The 14,296-nt window shown below is 41.2% G+C and overlaps 1 protein-coding gene across 1 annotated transcript; it reads right to left on the bottom strand.

Moving 5' to 3' along the window:
• Positions 1-13,160: 13,160 nt before the first annotated feature.
• LOC115667705 (uncharacterized) lies at positions 13,161-14,071 on the bottom strand. Its single transcript, XM_030589261.2, has one exon. The coding sequence runs from the start codon at positions 13,917-13,919 to the stop codon at positions 13,455-13,457; it is 465 nt and encodes a 154-aa protein (XP_030445121.1). The 5' UTR covers positions 13,920-14,071; the 3' UTR covers positions 13,161-13,454.
• Positions 14,072-14,296: the final 225 nt, after the last annotated feature.

Raw genomic sequence — 14,296 nt, 5'->3', positions numbered from 1 at the left:
TATGCAATTGTCAATCCACCATTGTTCTCTCGTTTTATATAACTTACACTTTAGAAACGAAACCATTTATTTATCAAATATGCCTAACGAGTGTCTAGAGGGCACTCATTAACAAGAACTTTTATATCATAATTACTCACTTGTCACTTGAGCAGACTTGACTAATAGCCAAAAAGAAAAAAACAAAACTTACTTGTTTTTCCCTTCTTCATTTGGCATCTTAAATGCATTCACTAATCTAGCCTAGTTTAAGGCAAACCCAAGGTCTAGTTTAAGGCAACTCCATAGATTTTGGTGCTCAAGTCCATATTCTTACAAAAGAAACAACGTGGCAAGGCATGATCCAAGGGTCTATCTCGCATTTGTTTCTACAAAAAATTGCAGGGTAAGCATACAGAAACTTGCTTGGCAAAAAGAGCAATAATTATAACGATAAGCAATCTTATCTCTAAATGCGTAAGGGGAAGCGATCACGATCGCTACATATAGGATTAAAAGAAGAGGTCTCCATCAGGGTCAACGCTCCAAGTAAAGGGCCAAACCCTAACGTTACGTTGTTGTTTCTCTTGGCCTCATCTGATTTGACTTGAACTTTGCCCTCTATGTTGTTCATGGATTAGTTGAACGAAAGGGACCTTCGACGACTTTCATGTCTACTAACTCCACGCCCCCCTTCGGTCATACGCAAAGAAACGACGTATGCAATGGGAAAACGCCATGCAAACCACACATGTGCCGTCGAGATCCCCTGAATGCCCGAATCCGAGCGTTCGCCGGAATCGCCATCCGAAGCGAAACTGGCAAAGCAAGGCAAAGCAATTGCAATGGTGTGACGACGAAGAAGCACGTGCCTCCTCTTTGTGGTACAAAACACGTGGGACTTGGTGTTGATCTGGTGCTGTTTGGTCATCTGCTTTCTGCTTTTGTTTTGCTGTGTTCGGACATTACCCGCAAGGGAATTGTATCTTAAAATAGGGTTTGGTCGGTCGGTCACATTAAAACTGTGGGGGCGCCTCTCTCGATGGATCCTATCATTGTGAGGGTAGTTTGAAATTTATGTCAAGACGTATAGCTTATGAATGAAAGGTACCGGACATTTTACGCATAGCAAACATTGCTAAATGAAAACGATGTTCGATAAACATTTCTCATTCAGCATGACAAACGTCGCTTTTGATTGAAAAACTTTTCAAACAGATGGACGAAAGAACAAGTTGAGTATTAAGAAACGAAATGGAACCAAATGGGACCTAAATAATTACAATCGAAGATCGAGACATGTATTTCGAAGATGAAGTATGTGCAAGATGAGGGTGGGAGATTTGTAACATGATATGGATTAGAGATCCTCCGGGGCCCTTTATATCTTGCTGAAGTCTTTTATATCAGGAAAATTATTCAAAAAGTCATAAATCTATTACACTTTTATCAATTGAGTTATAAACATTTTCATTTCTTGCCAATTGAGTCTATCTGTCCAATTTTGGCTGTAAATTGCAGATGTGGATGCCGGGCGGCCACGTCGCGCTAACGTGTACATTTTTTAAATAATATTTTAATAATTTTATGAATTTTTTTATAGTTTTTTGTCTTTTTTTTTCCTTTTCTCAATTTTTTTATTTTGGATTTTGGAACTAGGGCCAGCGAGGGTGGTTGGCCGATTCTCGCCAGCCACAGGCGAGGACCGGCCGGCCTTCGCCGGCTTTGGGGGAGGGCATCGCGACCCTCGCCGGATTTGGGCTAGCTAGGGCTCATGCACCCTCGCTTTGGCCAGTGAGGGCGTTGCGACCCTCGCCGAGAGCCAGCAAGGGTCAGCTGGGCCTCGCTTGTGGCCGACGAGGGTCGGTAGGGCACCCTTGCTGGCCCTAACTCCAAAACCAAAAAAAAAAAAACAGAGAAAAGGACAAAAAAGAAGAAAAAACCCATAAAAATTTTAGAAAATTGTTAAAATATTATTTTAAAATGTCAACGTCAGCGCCGCATGGCCACCCGGCTTCCATGTCTGCAATTTCCGGCCAAAATTGGCTGGATGGACTCAATTGGTAATAAATTAAAAGGTTTATGATTCAATTGGCAAATTTGAAAGGTTTAGGACTGAATTGACAAAAGTGCAATAAATTTATGACTTTTTTGGACAATTTTCTCCTTATTATCTCCAAGGCTTGGATCTGATCTGGGCCATATGGCCCCATGAAAAGCTCAAAGCTCTTTGATTTATCCACGTTTCGCTTCTACGGATTTACTCGTTCTTGCCTTTCGAGATTGAGTCCGATTTGCAATTGGCCCAAAAAAAAAAGAAAATAATTCGAGTCGGATTCATAGAGATATTCAAGGCAAAGAGAGAGGGCCGTGTAAGTAAATATTCGATCCAGTAGATGCAATTATGCTACTTAGCGTGCTTGGTTGGAATTTGTTGCCAGCGGATCTATTTAATTTAGTCGTTGCTCTATTTTTTTTCTGTCGATATGAAAGGTGCAATGTCAAAGAAAATAAGGCGGTTGCAAATGTAAGTTGCGTTTTGCATTGTAAGCCCGTTATTACCGTACGGACTGCACTCGAGAAAGGTAAGGTGCCTCTAGCGACGATGAAATCGGATGGCTAAATGTTGTCGGAATGTCCGATTTAGGAATGCGAATTGTAATTTTGCACACCTTAAGGATATGATCTACTCACGGCATGAAATTAGAGAATTTCAATATATGTCGATGGTGCGAGTGTCAAAATTGAGTCAGCTTGCTCAACTCGACCAACCTCTATGATTTATGTTTGAGCGCAGCTTTTATATCAGCAGATTTGATGGTCACAAGAAAAGTATAGGCACTCTACTTACGCTAAGTCATTTTTGTTCGAACCATCCATCCTTGATTCATTCACAACATCATTATTGGCGGACATTAGTTATTGATATTAGGAATGATCGGTTTCAAGATGGATAGATTCCAAACTTCAACTTGAGACCTGCCCTGTTATAACCGGTTTTCAGTTTTCGAAATGTTCAATCCAATTCTCGGGTAGAACCGGTTTAGTTGTACACCCCTAATCGTTATCTTGTGCTTTGATCCCTTGGAATCATTGGTTAGTGCACACGGCGGCTGAGGATTGTCCGCTTTTTAAGGAAATGGAACCATATATTGGACTCATGATCAGCCACAAGACAAGTCGTACAATCATGACGCTCCTCCTAAAACATGGATGAAAATCAAGAGGTTGCAGAGCTTGATTCTTGCGCTGGTTGGGAACTGAAATGACTAGGCATAGTTGCGGTCGAGACGATGATTCGAAAGATTCCCAGTACAATAAAATGTGGTGATCGCTAGCGCTCCAACTCATCATCCCCCAAAACATCAAATGTTCGCAGCAGGCTTCTTGCTGATAAAAAATCTCTGCAAAAGTTAAAAAATATATTCCTCCAGTTCCATGTCCATAGGACCATAGCTTCTTCCTCAAGCGTGCATCATCGTATCACTTCGCTTTGATCAATCTTCGGATTCGGACCAGGAAGGAGATGAAGAGGAACGAAAATTTTTGGAGAAGAACTAGTAAACATGGAAGCAACGAGGGTTCGAAATTGGTTGTCCATTTGACTTGTCAATCAACTCCTTTGTTACTGACCGCGTGCATACGCAGACCAATTGGAATCCTCTAGATTTAAGTGGTAATTTTACATTTTAAAAGTCACCTTCTTGAGCTCACTATTGGATTCATGCAATGGCTCCAATCAATTCTCCATCTTTCTGTTCTTTTTCATGTTCCGGCGTTGCCCAAGGCTGGCGACACCATCCACTGCTGTAATAATCATTAAAGTCAAAATAAACATTTTGAAAGTTCATGATAAATTAAAAGTTGGAAAGACTTGTAGGAAGATTCAATTATTTTGGAAATTGATTTAAATGATTGTAGGCAAAAAAAAAAAACTCACATCTAAATTTGATACGTGAGAGATTCATGAAATTGTATGAAAATTTTAATGAAAATCTTAAATCATGAGTCATTTTATTATATGCAAATACATTGTTACAATACAATTAAATATCATGCGTGAGCTTTCATTTGACACGGGAGAAGTATATCGTGTGATTGTTACAGCACTTCACAATGACACGTAGAGATACATACAAACAAAAAGGAAGATTTTTTACATTCAAATGTAAAAGTTGATTGTGATGCATATCACACGGATAATATGATTGTTCGGCTACACCATATCAATAATATTAGCAATATATAGAATACTTTTATCCTAATACATAGAGAGTTAATGCCTTGAAACCCAATAAAATACATGTTCGCCATCAATGCGACTAGGATCATAAAATGGTCTGAGTGATTGAGTAAAAGATCATCCTGCTTAGCCTCTTAAGATTGAAATGGATTGCACCAAGTAGAAGAAGCAGTCACGCGTGGGGACACATGGCAGTTTCGTTCGTATGGAAATAAAGATGGGATCGGTAGAGAGTCGAGAGCATCGCTGCATGATTGAAATTAGGGAAAAACTGAGGCCTCCAGCTGTATGATTGGATGTAGAAGAGACTGGACCAACGTGCACGTACTCTTGTGTGTCGGTAACATTCAAACAACATATGATTAGAATCATAGATTTGCATTTGCATTTGCATTTGCAGGTGCCTCTTTCGTCTTTCCCTCTTCTACTTTTATTATTATTATTATTATTTAAAGCCTCGCTCAATCACCTTCTTCCTCGGACCTACCCTTTTACAAGCTTATCAGTTGATTTGTTCTTTCATTCCTACATGTGTGCTTTCGTAGATAATGTTGCTACACACGTCTGTTTTCTGTTCTTTCTTCAACTCTCTGTGGGACAGTGTTAAAACCCTACGCATGATGTTCTACCATGAAGATTTGTGGAGTAACAAAGTAGGGTTTGGTTGTTTTGACTGTTTTCTTGACTCGTGTTCTCTCTCTATATCTTTTTTACAGGTTGACAGTAAGAAGAGGGATCAAGAAGAGTGAAGTCTGTACTTTTGAGAGTCTGTGACAGTTCATAATATGCAATAGGAAGATGGCGGAAGAATTAGAAGGAGCTCTCTCCAGTCCATTCCAGGGCAGTTTACGAACTGAAATACCCAGCTGCTGAATCGTTGGTTCAAGAGCTTATCCGAACTTGCTGGAGCATCCGATGTGTTCCTGATCCAACGGAGCAGGAGCTGAGTTCGGTCGTTGCTGTCGTGTATTGGATTGAAGGGAGCTCCCCCTAACTTTAATATCATTTTCTCTGCCTATCTACTCTTTTAAGACACATGGAACTTTCAAATAACATGGGTTTTTACAAATTGTCAAGTTCTTAAACGGTCTCTTCTAATAAAGTTAGGTAATTTCATATTTAACATGAATGCAACTGCAAGCATGTTCGTCTTATACCTATTTTGAACCATGAGATGGGCGAGAGAACTTCACGCTCAAGATTAAGAGCATGAATGCTTGTCAAGAGAGAGCCTGAGTGGAGAACACTGCGTTTTATTTTGTACGTGCACATATTTCAATTTCATCGTCATTGAGTATCTTGCAGTTTATATGCAAAAGAAATGTTTACAAACATGATGTATATGGAGATTCAGCAATATCCTAATTCAGCATTTTGCGGGAGGCACATCGGAGGGCGGGGATTTCGATTGCATAGCCCAGCATACGGTTGGGAAACGTTCGCCATCTTTGCTTCAGTTATTACAACCTGTTAACAAGTTTATTGTTGTAAACGAACTCCATGAAGTTGTTGTCTGCTAGTTTTTCCCCCTTTGGGCGCAGTTTACGCCATTATGAGAAGATCGATTTGATGATTTGTTCGTTGTGAATGAATGAGATGCTTAAGGACTGTTTGTCTGTCTTCTCGTTTGGTTTGGCAAGATAGTCGAAGTCCCTTGTCCACGCTGCATAGGAATGGCCAAATAAGCTTCCACTTAATTATATGTTGGTTTATGAGACCCCATTTCAATTTACAATGCCAAAATGGAGAAATATTTCGTACGGAAATCATTGGGTGATGTGATGGATAGAATTAATCGTAATAATTGTATTGGAACTTGTGTCTTTTAACGGAATTCAATATAGATCCGACTGATTCTTGAAATGTGATTGATTTGATCTAGTATAATAAGTTTAAAAGTCACACTTGTTCATGAAAATGAACATTATAATGTTGCATTACATGCACTACACTACATGGAAGGGAAGGGGAAGAAAATAAGAAATCTGAAGTGGCTAGTGCTACATGTATTAACAGTAAGACGTTAAATTTTCGTTGAACATCTTAGATGAATGGTTATGAAAATGTGCCAAATCTTACTGAATAGTACTTTAGCATATTGCACAATGTCATACTCGAGTTATTTTTCATTTCATGTTACATATGTCCAGTTTACTTTTGGTATTGGATGTCATGTTTACTTCGCTCACTGAGTCATATCCAATCATTTAAATTTATGTTGATCGAAATGTAAAGGAGTCATGGCTGATCCCATTGCTATTTTCTATTAATCAAAATTGGAAATTTTTCAGCTGGAATTTGAGGTGGTCTCGCAAATATTGTTTTGGTAATTGAAGAGTTCGTACCCTCTGCTAGGTACGAACAGCTAGTATCATTATCATCATTGTTACTATTATGATAAACTCTTCATGAGAATTTTAATTCTGAATTCTTTTCCATTATGAAGTCAAAATTGAGATTAGGAGTTTATCAAAGCGTGTTTGATGATCGGGGTTTGAGAGTCTTCTTTCAATGCTTCTGTTAGGAATTTTGTATAATCAATTTCTGATCTCTTCTTCCTTTGTTGTTGATGTACATGCGTATAAGACCAAGCCGAATCATATAAAATTCTATGTCATTCTATTCTCAGTTCATCATTCTGGGGAAGCTCGATTGCACATCCGCTGAGGCACGAGATTCAAAGTTTAAATTCGATTGGCATGGTCTTAGCAAAGCAACGCTAACTATGAGTTAAACCCATACTTCCACAACAAATCAAGGAGCTTCAAGACAAGTCATTTGCTGCATCATATGCCCCTTAAGGCTTAACTATTAATTGATTAAAACTGTTAAGCATGTGGCTTTGTGAATCTTAAGCATGCTTGATGATGTAAACGCTTGCATATGGTCGTGCTTCACCAATTTCCTGGCTTTTGACTTAGATATTTTCATGGAGATGAGGATTTCCTGAAAAGCACAACTGTAACATTGATTGGAAACATCTTCAACTGAACAGAGAAAGAAAAACAAATACCGACTAGGTTTTTTGTTTTTTTGGTCGAAAAATACAGACTAGGTTTACTAGGCGCAGAGATGGAACCTTGCCAAGATTTCTTTGGTCACCTCGGCCAGGCAGAACAAAGCCAATGCCGAAGACGTAGGTACACTGAACACCACCAAAGTCACCACTCCGAGAACAACGCTAGGTCTAGCATTCATCATCTGAGACTGCAGAAACCCCAAGGTTTCGCATATGATCGAGTCATAGCTCGTGTAGCAACGCTTCTCCCAGTCCATCCACTCGGGGTAGCTCGTAGCTCCGCTCCGCCATCCTCATCTCGTGAATCCGTTACCGGAGCACAATCATGTCGTAAAATTTGGAACTCTGATACCATGTTGGAAATTTAGAGATTGCGTGAAATTTGATTAGTGATGTGCAAGTGTGTAGGATCTAGTCGGTAAAGAATGGACTAAGGGGACAAAGGGATGTAGGCAATGGGAGAGAGTTTCATTAGTTTATGGAGTTTGGCATTACAATTGTATTTGGAGGAGTAATGGTGGAGGAGTACACGTGACGTAAGCTATATGAGCTCTACTCCCCACACCACAGGTGGAGGGCTTAAACCTCACACACTCAAACGATGAATGACAAGCCTCTTTATAGACATCATCAGCAGCGACAGGATTCTTCTAGTAATGCAGGCTGTAGGCTTGCGTGTACATTTCTTGTCCCCTTCCTTGGATATTCTTTCCTCGTGATTAGGCAGTTTAGGGTGCGCTATACTAAGGAGGGAAAACACTTTTCAAAATTACCCCTATTAAATTTGTTAATATTTTTTTTTTCCTTTCGACGGTCACCGGCCACTGAGGCCGGCGATCGACCACAAGCGTGGGCCAGCAAGGTCAAGCTCACTAGCCTATGCCCAGGACCATCAAGGTCGGGTCCAAACCTCTTGTGTCCATACCTAATGCTCCCGAACCCGAACTTAAGTCCACAAAAGTCGTGCTTGGTCCCTGACACTCAAGCTTCAGGCGGGACAAAGACCATGTGAGGGTCATCGATTGATGAAATTATTCTTATAAAATATTTTTTAAAAAAATCGAATTTTTTGTTATTTTTAATCTTTTCTTCTCTTTTCTTTTTTTTCTTTTCTCTTTGCTTTCTTTTCCTTCCTCCTCCTTCGTCCGTTGGCTGTGCGCCTCGGCGATGGCCGGCAGCCCGGCAACTGGCCAAGACGCAGCTCGATGAGCTCGAGGCTCGGCCGTTAAAGGCGAGCCCGAGCTTCGTCGAGGCCGGCAAGCTCGCAGCTTTGCTAGATCCAAGCGAGCCCGAGCTCGCCGGTTTCGGCTCGAGCTTGAGGTAGATTTGGCGAGGCGAGCTCCCCCGAGGCCTCGCCAGATCCCTGCGAGCTCGAGGACGAGGCGGTTGAGGTGGACGGAGTTGGTGTAGAGGGAGCGAGGTCGTCGGAGATTGCTGCAGTGGTGGTGGTGGTGGAGAGGAGGAAGGAGCAGCGGGTAAGGTAGAGAGGCGGATGGGCGGAAGAAGACGGAAAAAGATAAAAAGAAGACGGAAAAAGATAAAAAAGAGAAAAAAGAATTTAGAAAATATAAATTTTTTTGATAATTTTCACTATTAGATTTTCCTAACCAAACAACTGAAAATACTTCCCAAGTTTTTTTTAGTTTTTAACCAAACACCGGAAAATGAACTCATTTTTTCTGAAAAATGACTTCCTAGAAAGTGTTTTTGACATATTTTTTGTGAAACAAATACATCCTTAATATATTATTTTATTACTTTCAACTTGTGCTTGCTTCTTCAACATGGCTTCTTCTTGTCCACGCTCATGTTCTTCTTCCGCCACCGCCATTCTCGACAATTCCAGACAACTTGTTCAAGCTGTCCACCGCCTAAGACTTTCTTCATGATTATGTTAGTTGACCACTTCTTGAGAATTCTAGAGGAGAAGTACATTGAAAGTCCTAAAACTTGTTACGAAAGTGCAATTGAATCATAAAACTTTCATAATGTGTAATTAAGTCCTAAAACTTGTTACGAAAGTTAAATTGAGTCCTAAAACTTTCAAAAATGCAAACAAGTCCTAAAACTTGTCAAATTTGTTCAATCAAGTCGTTTCATTGATTGCACTTTTTGAAAGTTTTAAGACTTGATTACACCTTCTTGATAAGTTTTAGGACTTGATTGCACTTTTTGAAACTATTAGGACTTGATTGCACTTTTGTGACAAGTTTTAGGACTTGATCGCATTTTTTGAAAGTTTTAAGACTCAATTGCACTTTCATGAAAAGTTTTAGGATTTCTAGTGCACTTATCTCAAAATTCTAGAGAACATGGAAAATGGATCATAATATCGAACACATGTCTCGGTCCACGAGATGGCCGCCGGAGTATTGATTTTCAAGCGAAAAGTGTCAGAAAAGTCCTAGACCTTTTGTATTTGTGCCAATTGAGTCCTAAACTTTTTTTTGTGACAATTGAGTCATAAACCTTTTGTCTTTGTGCCAATTCAATCCTTCTGACTAATTTTGATCGGATTTTGCTGACGCGGATGCCGGCCGGCGCCAACGTGGATAATTTTTATTAATATTTTATTATTTTTAAAATTTTTTTGATTAATTTTCTTTTTTCTTTCTTTTTCTTTTTTTTTTCCTCTTCTCCCTCCTTACTCTAGCCGGTTGCTGGACCGACGACCAACCAGAGGCTAGAGACCAGAGGTCGGCCACCGTTGAGGCTCGCCCTCGCTAGCGACGACGAAGGTGAGCCTCGCCCAGCCACTAGTGAGGTCGGGCCTCGCCTAGTTGCTAGCAAGGGCGAGCGTCGCCCATGGCCGGCAAGGCTGCCCTCACGGCCATCCGGCGAGGGCGAGCCTCGTCGGTCGCAGGTTCGGCCGGTGGCCGGCCTCTGGCCAGTCGCCGGACCGGCGACCGGCTGGAGTAAGGAGGGAGAAAAGGAAAAAAAAGAAAAAGAACGAAAAAAATTAGAAAAATTATTAAAAATTATTAAAAAATTATTAAAATTATCCACGTCAGCGCCAACCGTGCCACGTAGACCGGCCGGCGTCCACGTCAGTAAAATCCGATCAAATTTAGCCGAAAGGACTGAATTGGCACTATCTCAAAATGTTTATGACTCAATTGACACTAAAAAAAGGTTGAGAACTCAATTGGCACCGATGCAAAACATTTAGGTTTTTTCAGACACTTTTCCCCTGGTCCTGATGATTGTCCTCTTCTCTTCTCGACGCGAAAACTCTCGCATCGGATCTCTTGGGAGTCGCTTTCTTCATTTGATTTGCGGAACGAGAGAACACGGGGTTGCCAGGGAGCGTTGAGGACGAGAAGGGAGTCGATTGCATGGCTTAGGGTTTACGGAGAATGGAGAGGCTAAGATTGCAAGATGGTTTGGCGGGTTATGGTTTCTATGAAGATGTGGGAATGAAATGGAGGATTGTTGATGGTGTGTTTATATGTACTCTGGATAAGCAGAAACTTAACGTGCAATCTAAGGAGAAAGCAAGAATGGAACGAAGAGGGGGTGGCCGAAAAACGTGTAGCAGGAAATGTCTTTGAAGCGCGTTTCTTTACTTTTGGCTTTATCTGAAAGACACAGTTGTAGGGCTGGGAAAGTGACACGTGCTTTCCCTCTTAGGAGCCACTGCGCCATGATCTACTACGACTTTGGAGCAAGTCTTGCAAGTGCCCGATGTACGTAGATGTGAACACACTCCATCTCGACTATAAATTATGTTAATTTTACGTGAATCTCGTAATATTAACCGATGCAAATGAAGTTCGTTCATATGCTTTGGACGCATACATGAATTCCTTTGTGATTTATAGCATTTTCTTCGAGTACCCGAAAAACTCATCCGACCTTTTTGATCCCTTATTAGGATTTTCCTAGATAGCAATAGGGCTATTCTACGATCCGCTTTGTTTGCAGCACAAGATTGCACCTCATGCACTCAAACTACCAGCTGAGATTGAAGGTGGCCTCGAGCCAGAACCTAGCAAAAGATCATGTATAAGCTGAAGAGATTCTTGCGCTTCAACCGATTGACCATTTGAGCCCCAACCAAGATGATTCCGCAGTATCCGTGTTGGCGGGGAGTTTTCAAGGAAAGGGATGGCTATTTCTTCTTCGCCTTGGCAAAGAGCACAGTACATTTCTATTTTTAGCACCTCATGCAGATCACTTTTTCAAGCGGACGGCGGCGACCGCACTCTTTCCGTTTCAAAGTCGAAGTCGCGCACTCCGGGGGTAAGAGAAAAGTAATGTCTGCGGCTGTCCTAGACACACGATCTTCCCCTTCCATTTCGCTAAGACCTAGTAGCAGTCGAGACACATTCGTCCTCGTGAGTTCCTCGACAATTTTTCGAAAAGCAAAAGTCCAGGTTTCTGGAAGTTGATGCGTCGGCCCCAGAGTATACAGAAATCGTGCATGCACTCTCTCGGTGGCCTTCATATCCGTTTCCTTAACTCGGGTGAAAATAATAATGTCATCCGCATAGAGTAGACAAGTAATTGGAGGGCCATCTCTGGACGGTTCTAGTTGATGAAATTGTTTTCGATTTACACGATCAATGTAATGCGATCGAGTAATTACATTATCTAGACTCTTAAATTTTGGAATAACTCGTTTTTAATCGGCTTATCACACCATGTGCCGTCGTTACATTGTAACCACTGCATGAACAAAGTACTTTGATAGCTAATCATAAATTTCACATGGTACAGAGTAAGAAGCATACTTTATATCGATTCACAAAAAGAATCATTAACCCGTCTCATTTTCAACACAACATCAAAACAAAAAATCAACATCAAGATATTTAAGTGAGGATTGACTATTTGTACGATGGCGCTTAATGAAGGTTAATGAGAGGTGCTATGAATCTCAACTGTAAGGTACTGTGCGTATGGCAAAAGGGAACGATGGGGCTATTGGTTTCGTCTAGTGCAGTGAGTTTAAAAGTCATACTTGTTCATGAAAATCACATTATAATGTTGCGTTACATACACCACACTACATGGAAGGGAAGGGGAAGAAAGATAAGAAATCTGAAGAGGCTAGGGCTACTATTAAATTTTTGTCAAACATCTTAAATGAATGGTTTCGAAAACGTGCCAAATCTACCTAAATAGTACTTAAGCATATCGTACAATGTCATATTTGAGCAATTTTTCACTTCATGTTACATATGTCCTATTTAGTTTTCGTATCGGATGTCATGTTTATTTTGTTAATTGAGTCATATACAATTTTTTAATTTATGTCGATCAAAATGTAAAGGAGTCATGGCTGATCCCATTGCTATTTTCTTTCAATCTAAATTGGAAAGTTTTCAGCTGGAATTTGAGATGGTCTCGCAAATAATGTTTTGATAAGTGAAGAGTTTCTTTTATTTATCAATAGGTCCAAATGTCTCTAAACATCGAACCCGTGTATCTAGCAAACGTTAGTTGATCGATTGACTAATTGCAAGAGGCATATTATCCTTTGCTACAACTTTGCAAATTCAGTTGAATGATCGAGGTTCGAGAGTAGTCAATTATGATGAAAACTCCTCATGAGAATTTTAATTATGATTTCTTTTCCATTATGTAGTCAAATTGAGATTACGAGCTTATCGAGCGTGTTTGATGATCAAGGTTTGAGAGTCTTCTTCCAATGCTTCTGTTAGCAATTTTGTATTATCAGTTTCAGCTCTCTTCTTCTGTTGTTGTGGATGTACACAGGTCTAAGACCGAGCCGAATCACGTAAAATTCTAGGTCATTCTATTCTCAGTTCATCATTCCGGGGAAGCTCGATTGCACATCTGATGAGGCGCGAGATTCGGAGTTTAAATTCGATTGGCGTGGTCTTAGCAAAGCAACGCTAATTATGAGTTAAACCCGTACTTCTGCAACAAATCAAGGAATTATGACACGAGTCATTTGCCGCACCATATGCCCCTTAAGGCTTAACAATACATTGATTAGAACCGTTAAGCATGTGGCTTTGTGAATCTTAAGCATGCTTAACGATGTAAACGCTTGCATATGGTCGTGCTTAACCAATTTACTGGCTTTTGACTTAGGGATTTTCATGGAGATGAGGATTTCCTGAAAAGCAGAACTGTAACATTTATCGGAAACATCTTAAACTGAACGTTGCACATAAGTTATTAGTCATGCGTGGCGAATATGTTTACGAACAAAGAAAGAAAGGCAAGTACCGACTAGGTTTTCTAGGCTCTGAGATGAAACGTTGCCAAGATGTCTCTGGTCACCTCGGCCAGGCGGAACAAGGCCAATGCTGAAGATGTAGGTACACTGAACACCACCAAAGTCGCCACTCCGAGAACAACGCTGGGTCTAGCGTTCATCATCTGAGACTGCAGAAACCCCACAGTCTTGCATATAATCGAGTCATAGCTCGTGTAGCAACGCTTCTCCCAGTCCATCCACTCGGGAGGCGGCTCGCGGCCCCGCTCCGCCATCCTCATCTCATGGATCCGTTTCCGGAGCACGACCATGTCTCGGTCCACGTGGTGGCCGCCGGAGTACTGGTCCATACCATCGTACTCTTCCCTCCTCGACGCGAAAACTCTTGCGTCAGATCTCTTGGTAGCCGCTTTCTTCGTTCGATTTGCGGAACGAGGGAAGGCAGGGTTGCAAGGGAGCGTTGAGGGCAAGAAGGGAGTCGATTGCATGGCTTACTTAGGGCTTACGGAGAATGGAGAGGCCAAGATTGCAAGATGGTTTGGTGGGTTATGGTTTCTATGAAGATGTGGGGATGAAATGCAGGAGTGTTGATGGTGGGTTTATATATACTCTGGACAAGCCGAAGCTTAACGTGTAATCTAAAGGGGAAAGAATATAACGATGAGCGGGGGTGGGGGCGAAGGTTGGCCAAAAAACGTGTATTAGAAATTGTCTTTGAAGCGTGTTTCTTTTCCTTTGGCTTTATCTGAAACCATTCGAGAAAGACCCAGCTGTACGGCTGGGAAGCGACACGTGCCTTTCCTTTTAACCGCTGCGGCGCCGCAATCTACTTCCACTTCGGAGCAAGTCTTGCAAGTGGCCGATA

The sequence above is a fragment of the Syzygium oleosum genome, unplaced genomic scaffold (assembly GCF_021117445.2).
Source record: "Syzygium oleosum isolate NSW1041296 unplaced genomic scaffold, Sole_v2.1 Sole_v2.03, whole genome shotgun sequence".
NCBI classification, from domain to species: domain Eukaryota; kingdom Viridiplantae; phylum Streptophyta; class Magnoliopsida; order Myrtales; family Myrtaceae; genus Syzygium; species Syzygium oleosum.
This window is presented reverse-complemented; position numbering and strand designations above follow the sequence as displayed.

Coding starts and splice junctions, on each gene's coding strand:
- LOC115667705 (XM_030589261.2), bottom strand. CDS start 13,919: ATGCAATCGACTCCCTTCTTGCCCTCAACGCTCCCTTGCAACCCTGCC.